Source organism: Microcebus murinus, chromosome 13 (assembly GCF_040939455.1).
Source record: "Microcebus murinus isolate Inina chromosome 13, M.murinus_Inina_mat1.0, whole genome shotgun sequence".
Classification (NCBI taxonomy): Eukaryota; Metazoa; Chordata; class Mammalia; order Primates; family Cheirogaleidae; genus Microcebus; species Microcebus murinus.
In genome coordinates this window covers 50,779,811-50,802,995 of record NC_134116.1, presented here as the reverse complement: position 1 = coordinate 50,802,995, position 23,185 = coordinate 50,779,811, and the positions used below count along the sequence as shown (strand labels likewise).

The 23,185-nt window shown below is 34.3% G+C and overlaps 1 protein-coding gene across 2 annotated transcripts in view; it reads right to left on the bottom strand.

Moving 5' to 3' along the window:
• The window catches only part of DIAPH3 (diaphanous related formin 3), a 467,480-nt gene that overhangs the window by 386,596 nt on the left and 57,699 nt on the right, over window positions 1-23,185 (bottom strand). For both annotated transcript variants that reach the window (XM_076009404.1, XM_076009403.1), the window contains one exon: window positions 14,079-14,183. In XM_076009404.1, coding sequence (XP_075865519.1) covers window positions 14,079-14,183 — 105 coding nt within the window. The remainder of the gene's footprint in view (window positions 1-14,078; window positions 14,184-23,185) is intronic.

Below are 23,185 nucleotides of genomic sequence, written 5' to 3'. Positions count from 1 at the left end.
ATATTGCATCTTACCATGTTGACCAATCAAGTTTGTGAGCCTCCAAGATGCCCATCACATGTGGACAATGATGGATTTCACAAAGGTAATATTCTTTTACAGATATATCTTGCCTGAATACACGTCTTTATGTCTTTTTCCTCCAAGGGCAAGGCATAAAGGCAGAGCCAGAGCATGTTATATCTTACTGAGATCCTTCAAGTACTACTCCAATAGTCAAAACAGCAAATTGAAACTGAATTCTTAATTAAATGTGGCTAAAGGGAGAACAAGAGCTGGTTGGTGGTACAAAAATAGAAGAACCAGTACAGGCAAGAACAAGAACGGGTTGAAATGGGCGAGATGGAGGTCAGCCATGAACTTTGGAGAAATGCAATGGTTACTGCGTGTCTATTTGCACATAACCTCAAGTTCAATTATAAGGGATAGACTAGAATGGGTAATTTAAAATTAAATTAGAGAAGTAGACACTAGAGCATAATTTTTAGAAGAAAACTAATAAAAGATATTTTAAAGTTAAAATTTTATCTTTAAAAAGGCACCAAAGCCCAGAAAGTTTTATAGTCCTTTAAAATAACAAATCATCAAATAATCTGCAATATAAACATATTTCAGAGTACAAAAAAGGCATGTTCATTAGTTTATGTCATGAATCTGGCATACCCAAACTGTGATAAAAATGAAATAAAAAAAAACAAACTGATTTCATTTGTGAATGAAGCAAAATTTTCATGTTAATATTAAAAGGGTAATGAAATATTAATACATTAATTTATTTTATTTACATTTTCCAACTCACACATGTTGAAATAAAATATATTTTAACATTTTAATATAATCTATATTATACATAAAATGAATATAACAAATATGAGGTAGTAGCACAATGAGCATGTTTATAATAAACAAACTTATATTGGCTCAGGAACATATAATCAACTTTTTAAAAAAATCATTGGGGTAAGTAGCCCAAAATTTTTGAAGACTACTGACCCAAAATATAAGAGCTAACCTGGACACAGAAGGAAATAAAATTCAGTGGAAATCAAGCAGCGGGTGGAGAGGGGGAGAAAGGGAAGGAGAAGATGGCCAAAAACCTACCTAATGGGCACAATGAACACTATCTGGGTGATGGGCACACTTTTAACCCTAACTCAAGCATAACAAAATTGATACATGTAACCAAAAGCATTTGTATCCCCATAATATTTTAGAAAGAAAGAAAGAAGCTGGGACTTGAACTGTTAAGGGATTTTAAGCATTACCTCTATTCTATACTTTCCCACACCAAAACCCCTAGATTTTATAATATAATTTAGTAAACTGAGTCCTAGAGAGTAATAATGAATTTTCTGAAATCACAAAACTGGAAGCAACAAAGCTAGACTCTTGACTCCTAGAAACGAAATATAGTCTGCCATTATGAGTAAAATAAACTATTATAAAATATTGTAGAACAGTTTTAATTTTTACTATCTAAAAAAATATAATGCATTCTTTGTTCCTATTTACAAGCATTAATGTTGTTATACTTCAAATAAGACTTCAATGATTTTCTTAGTATTTAAAACAATATCTAAATACAATTACTCACCATTTTTGTACTTTCTACCATATATATAATAAACCCCTAATGTCCATAACATTTTACAATGTGTTACAGAAATTGATGAGTTTAATTAGTTAATGTGCACGGATCAATTTGAAATAAATTGAAAATGAACACAGCATACACTCTACTTAAGTTTGTGAGAGTCCTATTTCAGAATTCACTCTCTAATTTGCAACCCAGTATGTTATATTTTAAACTAATAACTAGAAAACTTTCTTTTATATTTCATCAGCTTAAAGCAAAAGCAACCTAAGGTAGGTAGAGTTTTATCAATCGAGTGGTCTCACCTCATGAGTAAAACACAGTCCTATGCTTCTATTATCTAAGCCAATTCATTTGGCTTGTTTTTTATACTCATTTTTTTCTTCTTAATAATGTGTATGAAATAACATTACACTTTCTCTCTGTCTATAGAATAATTTTTAAATGAATTACAGGCACAAAAGGTAGACAAACTAATTGGCAGACAAATGAAATAACAAAAGAAATAATCATTCAGTGTCAATTCTAGTTGGTTAAGGATGGTATGGAACTACATACTTAATTCAAATAATATATACATTTATTCTAAGTAATACAAGTATCTGCACAAGGGATCACACATCACTTTTCATGTTGAACCATTTTAAAACAGAAGGTGATAAAAAAAAAACTCTCCGATGTCTGTGCACTCCATTTACATGGAGTACATCACTATAATTTTTTTTAAATGCATTCATATTCAAATCTGAGAAACATGATTCTGAGCTCATCAGGCCTGCTTAATTGCACTAACATCTGCAATCAATTTAAATTCTTTAAGATAGTCTTTCACAGCGTTTGAAGTGATTTCACGCTGTGATAGATTTAACACACTCACTAATTTATAGACACACACAAGCAGATGAGACCTATTTTTCCAGGGGTGGGGTACAGTACCAAAGGGCAGTTTGAATTTTCCCACTATCAATGGGATACAGAAAAAAGATGCATCCTGCATAACTTAATTGAAACTACATGAGGAGATGATAGCACTGCACAAGCATAGCATAGAAATTAAGCCTAAAACTAGTGTTTTATTTAAATCTATTTGTAGGTCATGGACCATTAAGAGGTTTGATGAAAGTTTACAGATGAAATAAATGTCAAAACCTTGAGCTATCAGTTAAAGTTACATAGATAAATGTCATCCCTTTCTCCCCTAAAACTTGGGGGTAGGGGATGCTAATAACTCTGAATTGTTTTTTAACCAAACACATAAACTGATATTGAATAAAGAAAAGAATATGAGATTCAAAACCAGAAGACTGTAGGATCTGGGCAGATGGCAGCAGAGTATAGTTTTGGAAACTCCCTGGATGCCCACAGAAAGAAAGAAAATAATAGCAAAATCAAAAAACCCAATAACATTGAACAACTAAGTATCTTCTCCCCAATCCTCAAAATACAGGCAGCTGGAGAAAAACCACCAGGCACAATACCTGCACGGTAGCAACATTTGTGTGGCAAGATGCAGGGGAAAGCAACACAGTACTTATGAACATGAAAATAAGAGAACCCCAAAATGGTCCAGAGGTACTGACTGTACATCTCAGAAGGTCTACTTAAGAACAGCAGCTAAAGCTGAGAGGAGTTTGGCCCACTCCACCTGTGGGTGAGTACATGAGGCCCAGAAAAAATCTTTAGAGGCTAGAGCAGTATGTCTCATGAACTGTTAACACTGAAGTGAGGTGCCAAGATTCCTTTACAGGCCAGGACCCTACATTTGGAAGAAAGTGCTAAGAGTGAAATCAAATTGAACAGAACATTCCTACAAAAGCAGAAAGATACCTACACCTCAAAGACAAACCCATAAATCAAACTATAACTTACAATTTCAAATGGGCTAAGAGACATTAAGAGAATATATAAGACATGAAAAAATATAAAAGGGAGAGTAAGATAAACTCAGAAATGAAGTAAGGAAACTCAAGGAAAAAATAGAAATAAATCATTTCTGAAACAAAACTAGAAGGAACAGCCGGGCGCGGTGGCTCACGCCTGTAATCCTAGCACTCTGGGAGGCCGAGGCGGGCGGATTGCTCAAGGTCAGGAGTTCAAAACCAGCCTGAGCGAGACCCCGTCTCTACCATAAAAATAGAAAGAAATTAATTGGCCAACTAATATATATAATATAAAAATCAGCCGGGCATGGTGGCTCGTGCCTGTAGTCCCAGCTACTCGGGAGGCTGAGGCAGGAGGATCGCTTGAGCCCAGGAGTTTGAGGTTGCTGTGAGCTAGGATGACGCCACGGCACTCACTCTAGCCTGGGCAAGAAAGCAAGACTCTGTCTCAAAAAAAAAAAAAAAAAAAAAAAAAAAAAAAAACTAGAAGGAACAGAAGATTAAACAACGTCATTAGTGATTCAGGCTGAAATAAATGAAATTTTTAAAAATCAAAAAGAAATGAAAAATAAGATGAAAAGCATTTGGGAGAAAGTAGCATATTAAAGATAAGTAAAAACCCAAAATGCCGATAATAGGATCCCTGAAAATTAAAAAATATGTTAATGAAATTTAACCAAAAAAAAAAAGTTTAAAAGGTACACAATGAAAGAGCAGAGTGCATACTTGATAATCCCAACTCAGACATGCAGATAAGAGACAATAACCTTAAAGGAATAAAAATCAGTTATTAGTTGACTTTTTGACAGCAATGCTCTCATGCTTTATGCTAGAAGAAAATAGTATAATTTATTCAAGATCCTAAGGAAAAACACTATGAATCAAAAGTTTTATATCCAGCAAAACTGACTCTCAGCAATAAAGGGCATATACTATTATCAACATGCAAAATTCAGAGAATATTATTGTTATGAGCCCTTTTGAGGAATCTACTAAAGACCAAACCTCAAACAAACAAAACATCTAAAGAAATATCAACATAAAGACTGGTGATAGCATTAAAATTCCATTAGTCATAGATAAAATGAGGTCTGAAAGGAAGAGAGTGAATGTAATGGCTATATGCTCAATGTAGGTATAATACAATAAAAACATCAATTATAAATAGAGACAGCATATACAAAAGAAACACTTTTTAAATACTCTTTTTTCTTTTCCTATCTTTCCACTAAAAAGGCCTAGAAACAGCAATAAACCCACTAGCAAGAAGGGCAGTAAGCATTCTTGGGCCTCACACTGTAGTCTTGAAATACCATTCCCCACTAAAGGAAATGACTGATTTGGTGTCTAGTGTGGGAAATATACAAAAGGCGCTGGATCATCTTATCTTACCAGGTAGAAGTGAAAAACAATCCAAAGCTATTAGAGCAAAATGATTAGAGGCCAACTAGATAAGATCCCACTGAACAAAGATGGGACAATTTGAGCTTCACTAACAGTAATAATGATTAAATTCTTAATGATATTAAATGATATTAAAATAAGTCGTCACCTCCAGAGGATGACAGAGACCCGATTCCATATCTTGAAAGCTGCCAATAAAGGGAAAGAATTAAGCATTTGTCCTAAATTTCCTTTATCACTAAGTAATCAATCAGTATTTGAGAGAAAGTATCTCTTTATAAAAGAGACATTTCAACTAAGAATGAAAATGAAATGACAGAATTTTAATTGCAAACAACATGTAAATACCTACTGATGAAAGAAAATAACACTTTGTACAGTCTTGCTAAAGAGAACAAACCTGAGTTTGATCAAGCCTCTGGATCTAGCTGCCTCTTTCCAGGAAATAACAGAGGGCAGAGAAACATGTTAACTTTACCATGAGTCTGCAAATCAGCACAATTCAGAAAGTCTAGGATAAAATAAGAGAATGGATGGGAAACCTGAAGATTACAAAAGACTTGAAGATATTCCAAATTTTAAAATATAAGCAAGAATAAACTATGGTGTCTGAGGATGCCCTTGTGGGTAAAAAAACTATAAAGAAACTCAAGGAAGTAATTCCCACAAAAGTCAGGATAGCGATTCCTTTTAGGAGAAAATATACACAAATCTGAAGAGGGGTATTAGAGTGGGACAAGGTAGCTGGAGGGTTTTCTGGGATGGTTGGCAAGGTTCTATTAATTACTCTGGTTGGTGTTCTTCTTATGATAATTCATTACATATTTGTTTTTTAATGTTTTCTATAACTGTGTTTTATTTCACAAAGGGTTAAAAAAAATGAAACCCTACAGCATTAATGTGGGGATGTCACATACTTCCTGGACCTTTCCCTCATTTGCATCTCCTCACTTGGAGATACTCTAAGACATATTCCAGACCTAAAGTGAATTAAAAAAAAAACTAATATCTACTAATGTCTACTAAACAAGAGTTTAACAAAGTCATCCTTAACAAAAATAATGCCAGAAAATTATTTTAAACTCACTGAAACAGTACAATATAATTTTCCAAGAAAAATTCCACAAATAAAATCTAATGTAACAGTTAATACACAAGGAACAGTCAAAATTTAAGATTGTCTGAATTTATATTCAGACTATTTTGTTTTCACACCACAATGAATCACAGACATGTCCCTAATCTACTTAATCTACTCTGGAAGGCTTTCTGATAATGAAGGGATTTAAAAATAATTTTATAGGCTGGGCATGGTGGCTCATGCCTGTAATCCTAGCACCCTGGGAGGCGGATTGCTCAAGGTCAGGAGTTCGAAACCAGCCTGAGCGAGACCCCATCTCTACTAAAAATAGAAATTAATTGACCAACTAAAATATATATATACAAAAAGAAAATTAGCCTAGCATGGTGGCACATGCCTGTAGTCCCAGCTACTCAGGAGACTGAGGCAGTAGGATCACTTGAGCCCAGGAAATTGAGGTTGCTGTGAGCTAGGCTGATGCCATGGCACTCACTCTAGCCTGGGCAAAAAAGTGAGACTCTGTCTCAAAAATAATAATAATAATTTTATATCACATTGACGATAAAAGCTATACCAACCATATTTATTTTTTTCAGGGTTATGGAGGAAACCTCTATATTGTACCGGTTAAGAAATGGTAATAAATCAGGAAACCATAAGATTGGGAACAAATGCCTTCTGATTAACCCATTAAAGATTTTTTTAAGTATATGTAGAATTTATTCCCTTTTAGAATAACCAAGAATTGAAAGGATATCCCTTAAGTTCAAAACAACTTAGGCATTTAAGTTTAATGCTACCAACTGGGAAGGTGAATTAGTTCACTGAAGCTTTATAATCAGGTATACTCTTCTCCTCCTTGCTGATACCTGCTCTATTGGGCATCTTTTTCGAAAACACCGTAGGCTCTTCTCTATTAAAGTAGTTGACCTTCCCCTTGATGATTTCTATATGTGGCCAAGTGCCATAGAGAACTTCTTAGTAGCTACAGGATGTATGCCACTTAAACACTCATTTTGATGTTGTACACATGGCAAACTAGCCTTGACGCCTCAGTGGCTAGATAATACAGTTTTATTAGTAAATAGTATAAGCTTAGCCTTTCAATTCTATCAACTCCTAGACTCTTGTTGAATCAATGTTACACGAAAAGACATCTGGAGATAAAGTCCATCTTCTATGGCCCAGTAGTTCTCATTTGTGGCTACACAGTGAAATCACCAGCAGAGCTTCACTCAATACTGATGCCTGGGTCTCATGCACAGGAATTAGTTTATGCAACTGTTAAAAGGAAGAGCCTGCACATTGAGATATTTAAATATCCCAGAATGAGGATTCTACTGGATATCAAGACTGAGAGCTATTGTTCCTGGCTACTTTTTTCTTCTCATTTCATCAATTACCTATCCCCTTTTCTCATTGAAAGACAATTGTATGTATATAGCACTTTTAGTTTTTTCACTTTTTCCTTCAGAAGTGTTCTTTCTTTCAAAAGGTTCTTTATATATGGATATTTTCTCATTACTTTTATCTTCATCATAATCATATGCCTCTTCTTACTGGCACTTTCAAAGTTATCACTACATTTATGGTTAACAGACATGATAAGTATAATTATGTTCATAAACATCTAAAATGTAAGTATGAGCATAGAAAAATGTCTTAGGCCAAGAAACAACCCAATAACCAAGTTAAAAAAACAACCTCAGAAAGACCTATAATGACGACAATTGGTGTAAGTATCATTAACCAACTCAGTAAATAATAGTTTTTCTATATCTGGTGAATCCTTTTTAAAAAAGTCCTATAATAAAAGAAAAGATATCTTAACTACCAATAAGATTTTTAAAAGACCAAAACATACACTTCTAATTTTAGCCTAATATAATCTCTTCATGTAAAAAAGATCAATTTCTTCATTATCATCTCCTACCTAAACAAAAACAAAATGCAGTAATAGTAGAGAACATTAACCACCACTAGTGCTGCCCAGAAACAACTCATAAGGAATATGGGTGAATCTGTGCTGTTGGAAGATCATTTTAATTGTGCATAAATAAAACCTATCCTATATAGGCACAAATGGAAATTAAAGCGCCAGATACATTATTAGGAAATAGTCTTAACAAGAAATTGGTTCATCACCCTGAGGCTCTGAAATTTTCTCCTAGCCAGCAAGCAAAACCTGGAAACAAACAGGTGAAGTATCATAAGCAAGGGCATTGTTATTAGATACTTCTAATATACCAACTACTGATTTTTACTAAGCTTTTGTGTTACAGAGAAGCTTTTATCAAATCCCTAACCTAAAATACAAGCCAAAACATAATCCATCTTAACTTTAAAAATAATGCATGAAACTGTGGTTCATCTAAGTTTCTAGTGGTCAAAATATAAACCTCTTTAAATAATAACAACAAAAAATGAGAGAAAATAAAACAAACATGATTTACTTGGATCTAATATTGCTTTCCAAAATTAATATTTGAAACTGTATTCTGAGCAAGAAAAAAAAAGACACCGAAAGGTATTAAAATGCCCTCACTAATATTAACAAATTAATGCTAAAACTAAAATCAACTCCAGATTTTTCATCTAGAAGAAATGTAATTGTTTCTTGGTATCTATGGGGGATTGCTTCCAGGACCTCTCATAGATGCCAGAATCTGCAGATGCTCAAGTCCCTGATATAATGGCATAGTAGTTACATATAATCTAGTTACATCCTCCTGTATACTACCTAATACAATGTAAATGCTATGTAAATAATTGTTATATTACATTGTTTAGGAAGTATGACAAGAAAAAAAAATCTGTAGATGTTCGGTACAGATGTGATTTTTTTCCCCCAAATATTTTCAATCCACAGATGCAGAACCTGCAGTACAGGGGGACAACTGTATATATAAATATGAATATATGACTAATATTTTTTCAAAACATAGTTCTTTTCTGATCAGGATATACCTAGAAGGATGATATTACAGAATATCCTGGCCTCCATACTTGAATATATCATACACTACAGAGTTGGAACAATGTTGCCATAAGACTTTTCAAAATACTTTTAAATACTATATTATATAAATTAATACATATACACATACACACAAATATATACATACACGCATGTATGACAAACTATAATCCTACACTTATAAACTCAATGTAGACTCAGTCATTTCAACATGCTGTTCTAGTCTTTTGAATATTAAAAATGATTATAACTTTTGTTATGGTCTTTCTCTGTGCCTTTTAAAGTTATGTTCTTTAATACTTAATATTTAACTTTCTTATTTAAAAAGTCTAGGGAAGAACTACAGCAATACTTAAGGAAAGGTTCAAAGAATAAAGTTAAACTTTACCCAAACTTTTCCAATAAATGCCTCAGAAAAGCCCTCACATTCACTTAGAAGCCAGCTTGACTAGGAAAGAAAAAAACTGAAAAAGTCAGAGGGAGCTAGCAAACTTGTAGGAACATTTATAAAAGAAGAGTTCTGTTTCTTCCCCTGGAAAAAAAAATCAAAAGAGAAGAAACTAAACATAAATAAAAAACAAAGGGTAGATGTTCTAATTAAGACTCCTAGAAATAAATACAAGATTAGGCTGTCCCTTGATATTGGCCCACCTAAAATAAGCATGTTATTGGAGCTATAATACAGACACCAATGACATGTAGATGAGGGTAGCTGGGCAGCCTGTAACAACCTCTGATTCCAAGCCAGTGTATCCAAAAGGGCTTTTAATTTGAAGTAGAAATTTCAAAGAGAAATTTTTTTAAAGCATTTTATCCACATCTAATGGTACAGCCAAAAAAAAAGACTACATGCTAACAGGTAACAGTCCAGTTATAATCTGAATGTAAGTAAACTGTCTGGACAGTTGCATCATCTTGATAAACAAAAATAAACTGGGGGGGGGAATAGAACTACTAAAGCAAATGCTCATCTATACTGATGGGTTCTTAGAGCTGTAATAAACCCATTATACTACATAGCATGAAACAGAATTTCCCTCAAAAGCTCTTTATACTTCTCTCACTCTCTCGCAAAAACCCCACCTCTCACAGAGGACCAGACATTTTTCTAGTCCTCCTTTCCTATCTCTCAAACTTGGCCTCCCTGATTCTCCTGCCTCACTCCCTCTGCCCCCTCTGAACCTCTTCCTCTTTCAAATATCCACTTTTTTGGGATATAGGGTATGGCATCTCAGGACTTCTCTAGTTTTTATTGCCACAGCTTACCCTAAGAAACCTAAAAGTAGAACAGCAAATATAATAGAAGACTCCTTCCTCTTGACAGATAGGAAAGGTATAATGTACTTTTTTTTTTTACTAATCCTTTGTGATAGAGGAGGAAAAAAAGTATCTTAGTAATCTAAATCCTATTCTGAACAGGAATCCTTTTTAATATATTCTTTAATTATGCATAAATTAACCCATGGTCTCCGATTACCCCCATTATGAGAGACTTTATCACATTATCCAGATATACCCAGAAACAGCTCATCCTGAAGACATCTCAAGCACATACAAGAAAATAAGCACCAACATAAACACTGGTATCACAGACCTGGGATATGATGTACTCATCCCAAAAAGAAAAGGGGAAAAGAAAACTAAGTGAATGCACCAACTCCCTTAGAATATATCTCCTAAGCTTGGTTTGTCCATTCAAACACAAGAATCTTGACTACAAAAAAATCATCTTTTAACAATATTTGTGCTTTAAACATTTTGAAAGAAGATAGGGATTAAAAAGAATTAAACCATAATAAAGAATGAGAACAATACCACATGATTTGTATATTTAAATTTTAGTTCCCTTCCATTTATAAAATAGTGAAAATCCTTAGACAGTTGTGGCTTAAGAGAACATACTCTGTTGTGGTCTAGAATGTTCTTCTTCTTGTATTGTTTGCGAACTATGGATCCTCTTCCATTTTGCTTCTCATATCACATCCTACCTTGAAGGTTCTTACACTAACTGCATCATAGTCTCAATCCCTAGCTGTGTAATCAAACAAAAGTTAAGTCTGGATTCTTTATGAAAGACGTTTTCTCCAATAAACTTTCCATTAAACAGCTAAGTTGAGTAATTTATCAGGGTACGATCAAAGGGCCTTGTAGTACCCTCTCTCATCTATGCTCTGAGTGAGCATACACTGGTGAGGGGAAGGTCCTAAGATGTTCCTTTGAATGGAAACAGTAATTTCCACAGTGAATTAGAGAGATACAAAATAGGCAAAAACATATGTGGATGATATACCAGGATGCTTACAGCAGCAAAGAAAAAGCCTGAAGCAGCTTCAATAAGAACATGTATCACCTCATATAATGAAGAGTCTGGAGACAGGACTGCATTAAGCCAGAGCAGCAGCACCATGATGTCAAGCATCCCCAACCTCTCACAATTGTATCCAACTGCAGAAAAAAGTGGCTCTCCTACACAAGATCCTTTTAAAGGAGAAAAACCTTTCTCAGAATCCCCGCCCACTAGATTATACTGCACAAACCTGGGTCACATACCCATTCCCCTAAGAAGTTAAAAAAAAAAAAAAAAAAAATGCAAATCTGGTATTTTCAGCCTCTAACTATGACACTTTCTTAATAAAATTATAATAATCCTTCCTAACTACATAAGTTGTTTTTATTTTATTTATTTTATTGGCCACCTAAACCCAGACTTACTAAGGTCTTGAAAATAATCCTGATTGATGGCATTTTTTTTTTAATATTCTAAAAACCAACCTTATCTATTTCAAGCCTACTTTAGGCCTACTTTGAGGAATAATGTTTCTAAAGCATTTTCAAACCATAAACTATAGGAAACAATACTACTTTCCAAAACATAATATTAATGTTTATACACAAAAGAGAACCTCAAAGCAAATTCTAAGCCTAAAGTCATAAAAGTATACCTTTTCTATCCTCTATCCTTTTCATATTTTCTCTAGAACAACCAATATATGAATTTTTATTCTGTTTTGCTCAGAGTAACTTTTTCAATAGCCATTAACATAAAGTGGCATGACAAAGTCTGTACCCTGGAGTTAATAAAATGTGTTTCTACTTCCAGCACAAAAATAAATGACTGGTCAGCTTGAACTTTCTATAACGTTAACCATCTGCCAAATTATTCAGAACCTTCCTAGTAACAGCCACGATCCTCCACACGCTAATTAAATGAGTCAATGCTGTAATCACACTTTAGATAACTAATCTATTTCAATCCTGATAATTTAATTACCTAATTCTGATAAACAAATTCCAACCTTAGTGCAAAATGATTAAAGGATTAAAGTTAAAAATTAGTGAATGCAAACTCAAATAGTGCCATTATAACAAAGTTCAAAATGGTTTGCTTGACTCTTAAAAGTCTACTTATCTCAAATTCAAGAATTAAAATGCACTATTATGCCAAGGTTTTCTAAACCAGTTCTAACTGACATAGCATCTCTTGTAATTATAGTAAAAGATTTCATGCTTGTTAGATTTAAAACTCCCTAACGGGGTAGTCATCACCGACTGTACAAAACATTTACAAAGACAAAAAACCTGCTTTTTTTTTTCCCACATCACATTTCACCTCCTCTACCTATGTGTTTGTGTGTTTCTATTATGTGTCCAATGCTGCTCAACAAGATACAGTGATAAACTATCTTGGTGCCCCCATTGCCAGTGCCTAAAATACTGCCAGACACATAGGCACTTAATAAATGTGTGTTGAATAAACAAATAAATGTCTTAGAAATGTGGACTCACCAATAGCAAATTATTTTCATTAATATACTTCTTCCTACATTTTTAATTATGGTATAATAAACAAATCACAAAGAAAACTGAACAATTGCTACCACCGCCACTGCTACCACAGAAGGCAGCCATCCATTGTAAAATATGTCATGTTCTAATTGTGGAATAAACAATTTGATTCTGATAACAAGTCCATGATGTACATCTTCCCATTTTATGGATGAGGAAAACGAGAATCACAAAGGTAAAAGACAACACCCAAGGTCAAACAGAGGATAAATAAGCAGATCCAAAACACCAGAGCTCTGATTCCTAAATCGCCAATGCCAATTTGTGATATCTAAGTATCATTGAGAGACAAAAGCAATTACTATCAATGTCACAATAGCAGGAATCATAGCCCATCTATATAAGTAGCCATAAAAAGTGCAGTACTCACAGTGAGTTCCAGACCTGAAACCAGGCTGCCAAAACATGAGACATATTTAAAAATTAACATCATTTGAGATTTTCTTCCAAAAGAAATACCTCAGAGTCACTGACTGGTCTAGTAGATAAATGGAGTTAAAATATAAATAACTTATGTTCTTGTAACCTGGCCTTAGGTTAAAGTATACAATGAAAACTAGTATGTTAAGCTACTTTTCTAATCCAATTCCATTTTAAATTCAGCCAAAATCATTTTCTGCTGTCGTTCTACTGATTGCTTCTTCACTGGCTTCCATTTTATAGTTTTCATCCAATCCATTTATTCACAATTTGTATATTATTAGCCAAGCTCATTTGTTGTTCCATGAAATAAATGCAATTGATTCTGTGTGCCAGTCATGGTTTCTTAAACATTTAGTCATTACTTCCACCCACATATTTTATGTTCCCCTGGAAAATTGGCAGCCTTGTGGAGGCTTAATGCTCCTTTAAATACCTATGTTTATAATTTGTTACAAGATAATTTTAGCCATAGGGAAACTCACATTAAAGATATGTCTCTAAGCCACTATTATGTATGTGATTTAGATAGTTACAATAAAATCATTCTTACTTTTTTATAATACAAATATTATCCCTGTTTATAAGTAACATTAGAAATCAATAACCATCTTAATTCAGTAATGAGGAAAAGTGTCTTAATGTAGACCCACCACAGTGTTTCTTAGCAATGTAACTAGCTAAAAAAACAAAAGTAGTTTAGAAGTTATGAGAAATATTTTTAAATTAAATAAATTATAGTACTCATGCCCTTATAAATTCAGAAGTCCTCTGATTATTGTTGCCTACAACCTTAAGCACTTCATTAGACAAATGCATTGTTTTCCATACTACAACATGTTCAGCTGTATTTTTCAACTTGACAGTTTTACTTACTGTCTTAGAAGCAGTATTAATGTACTGCATCACCATTTCTTTTTTGATACTGAAGTCCTTTTCCCGCAATGGTGCCTTTTTATCTTCATTTAAATTCATATCTTCCTGGAAAACACAATTAAAACGCCTCATTTTAGAATCTAAGTAGAGCAGCAATTCTACATACACTATGAACAGAAAAATCAATAATTTGTGACTAAAGCAGCATTAATTGTTTTGGAATGATTTACGTGTAGTTCTGCCTCGAGGAAGGAGAGAGAAAAGAGCTGGAGAGACAGAGAAAAAAGTATTCTAAATCATTTTAACAGGTTAAACACTTACCAAAAAAACTTTTTATATTCACAGTAGGTTAGTAAAATTATATTCACATCACTATAGGTAATTAGACTTATAGTGATGAAAATTTCTGTCATTCATAGGTCATTAGGATTCACAATTTCAATATATTTATTTTTTACAACAGCTGCACATGAAGTTTTCTTGTACCACTTTGAAAGAGCTGCTACATGTACCATAAAAATTAAAAAGTAAATAAACCAATCACTTTCTAGATTCTGATAGCTAAAAGCACATGTCATCAAATATCTAGTACTGTTCCTAGCAAAAGACAAAGCATTCTATAGTTTCGTCTTTTCCCCATCCCTATTAAAAATATTAACCAGTTTATTTATTGAATGTTCTAACTCGCATAAAAGTTACACTCAAAAAAACAGGTGCCACCTAAAAATCTAACATTTCTCAACAGCACCAACCAAAATAAGGGTTTAGGTATCCTAGATCTTGCTACAGGCCTAATTTTGGCTAAAAATACAAGTCAGATATGTCCATATAAATATATGAATTGCTATCAACTAAGCTGCTCAAGTAAGAGGCTGTTCTGGCAAAGGATAGGGAGCCTGCGGTAAGACAGAAATGGCCGATGGAGAAGGGCAGTTCAAATGGATTTCCTTCTGATCTTAGTCCTGGGAGTTTTTGTGACAGGCAGTCTAAAACACCTGAATGTATATAAACTACATATCTACTCAGAATGAATATAAACTACATATCTACTCAGAATGGATCCATAAAAATCAGGACTTTGGATTACCTATGGAACCAAGCAAATTCAATTTCTTCCAAGTTTCATAAGGATGCTACATTCATCAGAGACCATAGTTTATGCCTTTAGCTGACATAGTTCTTGGCTACCAAGCCCTTCAAGCACTTAAAAATCAAAATTCCCTTCATTTTACCTTGATAGAAATATTTAAGTTCTTAGAAGGTTTGACACTCCAATACAAAGGATGTAATTAGTAATGTCACTCTTGCCATTCTAGTTAGAAACAATCTATTATACGAATAATGGTTTCAGTTCATGTTTTTCTCTAAGCTAGTGATTCTCAGTAGGCCTTAACAACACCTGGAAGCATTCTAGAAATTTTGGAAATTTCTGGAGGCATTTTGGTTGTTACAATGACTGAGGTGATGCTACCAGCATTTACAGGGGTAAGATATGCTAGATATTCCACAGTTAGTCTTACACAACAAAAACTGTCTTGTGCCCCACAGAGTTACATATCTAAAGAAAAAAGAAAAAAACAGAGAAAGAATCACAATTATCTAAGCCTAAACTTTAATTTAATGGAATTAAAATGTAAAATGGAATTATGTAAATTGTTGCATAATACTTTGTAGCTCATGGTTTTAATATACATTGACTTTGCCGGGCATGGTGGCTCACGCCTGTAATCCTAGCTCTCTGGGAGGCAGAGAGCTATTCATATCTATGAATACTTCCCAAAATATACTTCAAGCTATCACAAGAAAAAAATAAAAAAATCAAACAAACTCAAATTGAGAGCATTCTACAAAATTACTAACCAAGATTTTTCAAAAGTATCAAGGTCATAAAAGATGAGGAACCCCCAAGCAAAACCTAAATTAAAAAAATAGGATTGTGGAGAACTTGGCTACAGTAAATACACACTAAATTGATAGGAGTTTGGGGCAGGGTGGGTAAAGAATCCACAATCAAGACAAATCCAAGGCTACTGAGAGGAAGGATTCGGTTAAGACACAAGCAAAAAAATTTCATTCAAAACCCAAACTTCTCAGGTTGCTCACATTTCCTCCCATTTTCATTCCAAACCTGCTCTGTGAACCATCCTTCTCACCCAACCATTTCATAAATACCCCTAATATTCCTGTAATCTTAAATAATGGTTAAATTCTTGAGCCAGGCACTGTGCTAAACACTTAACATAAGCATTATTTATTTAATCATAATAACCATTTGAGGTATCCCTTCTATTAATCAAAGAGCTGAGGTTTAGGAAAATTATTTAAGATGACCATCATCCTATAGCTTAGATTTGAACTCTGGTCTATCTTAACTTCCCATTCTTATTTCCATATCATTTATCTCCATTATCATCTAAAATTCCATTTCCTTGGGGGCTAATACTATCTGACTGAATGCTTACATTGCCAATCCCTCGGGTTGATTCCTCTGACACCCAATGCCTTGCTATCACCCACGATGGCCCCAGAGCGTCCTTGGCTTCCTCACCACCAGCAACCTTTGTTTCTGCACCATCCTGAGCTCCAGTCCTTGTGACCACACTTGGACCTTTTCATTATCTAAAAACTGCTCCAACTCAGGCATCTCCAAGATCTCCATAATCCTTATATCTGACCTCAATCTTCCATCTTTTCACAGTTCCTATTCCCAGACCAACTTTTTCCTGACCCCCCAAAAACCTCCAGTTTCTTGACCCTTCCATTTTCTCCAGTGCAAGCCAATTATTTGATTCACCAATTCCTACAACATTTATGGGAAATCCTACTGGTCTCTTCTTTTCACATTCCCTAAGTTACTTAATTTAAACTTTTGCTATTCTCCAGGAACTATGAAACTACCACTTCTACCTGTCATTCTCAATAAGCAAATTTCAGTCTCTCTGTGAAAAGAAAGATATCAATATCCTGTTTACTGTTTTACCAATTTATTTGCACATAATCTCTTTCCTTACTGATCCCTGCCATGAATTCAAAGACAATCACATTCATTTATGCATGGGATCCTCTTTCTTCCCACCTCCTAAAAAGGACATTGCACATCAATTATCCTGTTCTAATATATTTTACTAAACTATTCTCAGTTGGGTGGGTATCAATATATAAATATGTTAGTCTTTAATGGATTAAAGGAAAAAAAGAAGAACGTTCCCTCAACTCTCGCTCTCCTTTATGCATGATTTTCTCCTTCTCCCTCACAGATAACTTTTAAAATAAATTTTTCTATACTTGCTGCCTCTTTCATATCACATAGACCACAGGGGTCACTTTTTAAATATTTGTTGGATAAATTGAAGACAAACATATGAGATGCAGATAATTTTCTGGTAGATGGAACTGGAGCTAGAGGTAATACTCACAGCTCCAGCCTAGAACACTGAACAACTGCTGCTCCTAGAAGATTTGCAAGAATCTTCAGACAACAGTGACGAGAATGAGTTGTAGCTTCAGAGGTAGAAATATTCAGGCAGTGGTAATGACAGAGGGCCAGCCAAGCTAAAATCCATCATTCTTACAGGAAACACAAACAGAACCATACCAAACCTCAGTGACCTAGAAGAGGGTCGCTATACGATTCAGCCCTGACAAGCAAGACCTGATCAAGGAGTGAATGGGGCTGAAATTCCTTCAGCCCAACTGCATTCACCAATCTGTGTGACTCTTTGTGGTGCAGTGTCCACCTGGAGGCATGAAAAGATACATCTTTTGGTAACTTGCACAAAGACACCCAATAGTCAGTGGCAGCCATGACCTGGAAACCAGGTCAAACAAGCAGACATTAAGATATTCCAAAGATTCTTCCTATGAATTGGATGGAGCCAGAAGTTCCTACAAACCAGGAAATTACCAGTTTCCTACTGTGTTTAGGCACCTTGACTCCATACTAGATAAAATATTGGTATAAAAGAAATATTTTCCACATTGTCTTTGGCAAACCTGAGAGGGAGAAAAGATGTAATATTAATACCTGTGCACATACGTGCATTAGAGCACTAAGGAGCAATCAAGCAGAGAATAGCAACCAGAGAGTGGACATTTTTTCAACTGAATTACAAACGTTAAAGTCAATATTTTCATTCATGGATATGGATTTTTACAAGACAGCATGCTCGTTAAATTTACATACATCTAGTTGAGTGGGACAGTTAACACCATGGAGAATCAGATTAAATTTAAAATGATTGACTATTTGGAGAATTAAGTGAATATATACAAGCAGCAACTTGTGGAAGATGGTCAGGTGCAAGATAACTCAGCCAAAAAAGAAAAACACTATGGACAGGCAGAGGCATGACTAGAGTTACAAAATGAATACTGGAAAAATAGTGTTATAATAGATCAAAATAATCATATGGATCGATAAGCATAATATTGGAAGATAAAATTGGAAGCACCACAATAGCAAAACCGAGCATTAATTCTTATTAATGAAATCATCTGATTTCAATGCTATGATGTTTTGTTTCATGAGTTAAAGTCAACATAATTATCCTTGATAGCAGTCTTGGTTTTGCTAACATTTTATTACAAGGAACCACAAATTGGTTAAGCACCTTAAGAGGTCTACAATGATCTCATAAGTCCCTCTCCTGAGACTTTAGAACATCCTATAAGCACAATTTTATCCAGAGTTCTTCCAAAAGTGTAATTCTGTTCTTAACCACGTTAAATTCATCTTCCACATTACACAATGTCAAAAGGTCTTGCTGATGTTTATCACTACCCTAAGGTAAGTTTTTACTACCATGAATGGTTTAGTGCCAAATAAAAAAATAGAGGATATCATGACCTGATTTGAGGTCATTCTACACTCTCAAATAGGGCAGACTAAATGAATTCTAATTAGTTCTGAAATTTAATAACTTTTATTCTTAAGTTGGGTTTAGATATAATTAGAAAACTAAAAGATAAATACTACCAAGAACCTGGAACTTGGAATTAACATTATTAATACTTTTTTATATTCAAGATCCCTATAAATATACTGAAGCTATTAAATAGCTTATCTTTTGCCCACTAGTTTTACTATGTCCTTATATAAACCTTTAAAATAGTTTTTTACATAAATGTGATTATAATAAAATTATATTTCTTGGTTTTACCAATAGTGGAGTTGAATTGTCACTGTGGTATCCACAGTATCTTTACTCATTTCCCATTAAAATTGATAGGAAGCCAGACAGCTAGCTTACAAACAGGACAGCAGCCAAAAAAATGACATTTACCCATAAACTGACAATGAACTCTAAGCACTTTTATTTAACCAAAAATTCTAACTGAAGTTTATGGACAGAGTGCAAACTATCTCAATCGAAAACCAAATTTCAATTTATCCTAATGCCAGGATCAAGGAACCAAAAAAAAAAGAAAAGAAAAGAAACTTAAGTATCACTTTTCTTTCATATACTACAAATTTTAGCAGAACAGACAAGAAATGAGATGAATATGCAGGGAGCTGCACAACTCTAATTTATTTTGGAATATAACCTTGCTGGAACTGTTTAAGCATATGCATGAGCGCTTACAACCACAGACAATCGTTATGTAATCCTGCAGATAAAAACACTGCCATTGATTAAAAGGAATTTCATTCATTTACTTGCTTTTCAACTTTTCTAAGTGAATGACCATTTCTTCATAAATTACATAGAGGATAAAATGGTCATGTGATTTTTAGCTACAAGGGCCAAGTTTTCTAAGGAAGAAAATGAGACTAGGAAAAGGCCTTTACAGTTGCGGAAGGATGTATCTGCACACCTCCTAAGTGGTGAAACAGTGTGCTGAAACATTACCATAACATTTCTCCTTTTAAAATTCCTCTCTCTAACCATTTTATTGGTGCTGCAAAATCCTACCAGGCAAAATCCAATTCTCCTAAATCATTTATTTTCTCATTTATCTGGATCTAGAAGAAACAACTAAACATTGACATTATCCTCCTGACAAACACAACCCATGAATCAACTCGAAAATTGCCTTACACAACTATATTCTCTCTCTCTCCCTCTTCTTCCTCCTCATATTTAGATTATTACTTAAATTGCTTTTAAGCCACTTTTCCCTGAATTTTCAGTTTCTACCCAATGGAGAGGGAAAACAGTGACAACTAATAGATCAAAAGAAAGCATTCTCACAGAACCTCTCTCACTTTATCTGGTCAACCCTAAATATACTTTTTTAGTTTGTAAAAAATAAAAATTGCTTATAATATAGAAAAGTAGGTTTTTAAAGAATACTAATACTTGAAATAAACTGCTGGAAGGAATCTATAGCAGCTAATGAACACTTAGAGAATTAACACAGAGGGGTCCTTGTTGGTTTTTCTTTTCATTCAGACTCCCAGTGACCCTTAAGATATTCCTTGCACACTCAACACAACAGGCATTCATTTATCTGACTAAAGTAATAGCTGTGCATAAATCCTTAACACCAAGTATTAAAGAGAAAAAAAGAAAAACTGTCATTAGTGTGTACCCAAAGAGTGGCAACATGGAAAAAGCTTAGGAAGCTGTCACCAACAATACCTAAAAGTATCAATTGTACATAGTCGCATTTGATTTTATCAGTTCACTTGAGCTCTTTCTTCCTCCCGACCTTAAGTTTATCTCAGGCGAAGATGTCTATGCTACTGAATTGACTACAAATCTCAGAAGAACACAATGGCATCTTGATATTTAACTCTGTGGGACTGATTTATATCATTTGATTGCTTAAACACAGTATTACCAAAGCAGAAAGAAACAGATCAACTCATACCATAATACATGACTAAATAATATGTACTGTGAAGGCACTAAAGGGACAAAAACAAGGTCAAATGTGCATAGTCGAATAAAATATGGTTCTGATAAAAAGAGTGGAAAACTGATCTAATGAATCAGCAAATAAAATAGAAAATGTACATAGTCACTCATTTAATCAGTAATGGAGGATATACTCAGCTTAAAGGATAAAAAATTAACAGGATCAAGCATCTATGCTATAGGAAGTCTAATCTAGTGAGGGACTAACCAACTTGAGTAAGTAAAATGAAATTTCTGGAAGACCTATATTAAATACTTCTGGAACAGAGAAAGTTAAGACATTATTTTCTGGGGTTAGCAGGCAAAAAAACACAGAATTGGCCGTATTGATCTTCATTTTGAGAGCATAAAAAACTTTTTGGAAGGCAAGATAGGTATTAGACAGAAGCACAGACATTTTCAAGAATGAGTAGCTTCTAACTCTCCTATTTCAGGTTGTTTTTATTTTTAATTATATGTGGAGTTAAATCTCAGATCTGAAAAACAAGCATTCAAAACAGTCAAGAAGACTGGTAAAGAGTCAAGAAGACTCTTTTATTATGCAACACACTCAGTGCAATTAATTCAGAAAAATAATCAAATGAAATAATAGAAATAGGAAAACAATATATATTCACATATATTCTGATTGTGTACATAGAACATGTATGAGAACATAATATGAGAAAATATACAAATAATAAAAACTAATTAGCATTCAGTAAGGTTACTGGACACACAAAAAAATCAATTAAAAATTACAATATTCTTAATAAAAATTTTTTTAAAGATACTTATATGTTAGCAACAAGCCTAGGAATAAATCTCATAAATGATGTCTCATAAACAGCAGTCTCCAACCTTTTTGGCACCAGGGACCAGTTTCATGGAATATAATTTTTCCACAGGTGGCAGGTAGGAGTAAGGAGGTGGAGGGGGAAGGGATGCTTTCAAGATGATTTTGCAGCTGCTCCGAGCACTAGCATCATCGCCTCAGCTCCACCTCAGATCATCAGGCATTAGATCCCCATAAGGAGCACGCAAGCATGCCGTTTACCATAGGGTTTGCGCTGAGAGAATCAAATGCCATTGCTGAACTGACAGGAGTTGGAGCTCAGGCATTGACACAAGCGATGGGGATCAGCTGGAAATACAGATGAAGCTTAGCTCAGTCGCCCATAGCTCATCTACAGCTAATGGACCAGTACCAGTCCTCAGCCTGGGAGTTGGGAACAGCAGTCATAAAAGATCTTTAGGGAGAAAGTTATAACTTTTTACTCTTCAGGAACAGAAAAATATAAATAAATAAATACATTGAGATATAAATGTATATACAATGTGTGTAGCTGAGAAAACTTAATATCACAAAGGTATCTATTTTGCCTAAAATTAATCAATAAATTCATTGTGATTCCAATCCAGATCCCAACAGGATTTATAATAGAATCTAACTAATGGATTCTAAAATTAATATGAAAAAGCCATGGGCCAAGAATAGCCAAGGTGATTTTGAATAGGAGAAAGGGGTCTTAAGATATCAAGGTTTATCATACAACTACAGTAATTAAGACAATAGATATATATTAGGACAATAAATATAAATGCAGACATGGATGAGCCAAGTAATGGACAAAAATTAAACCTTAGAAAGAAACTCACACATCTGCAAAAACTTGACCAATAACACTACAGATATGCAGAAGAAATTCACAGATGAGTAGCCCAAACAGCCAATAAGCATGTGAAAAGATGTTCAAACTCACTTGTGATCAGAAAAAAATAAATTCTTTAAAGCTGTGGTTCCCAACCCTAAGACTGCAGACTAGGAACCAGGCTACACAGCAGGAGGTGAGCAGCAGGCCAGTGAGTGAAGCTTCATCTGTATTTATAGCCACTCCCCATCACATGCATCACCCCACCTGAGTTATGCCTCCTGTCAGATCAGCAGCAGCATTAGATTCTAATAGGAGCATGAACCCTACTGTAAACTGTGCATTTGAGGGATCTAGGTTGCATGCTTGAATCATCCTGAAACCATCCCCCCACAACACCAGTCCGTGGAAAAATTATCTTCCATGAAACCAGTGCCTGGTGCCAAAAAGGTGGGGACTGCTAGTTTAAAGTAAGAGGTATCCTGTTTACATCTGTTCACCTACAAAACTTAAGTCTTATAATACCAATGCAAACTGAGAGACATTTTACAAATTAACCAGCCTTGAATCTTCAAAAGTGTCAAATTCATGAAACAAAAGATAGGAATTATTCCAG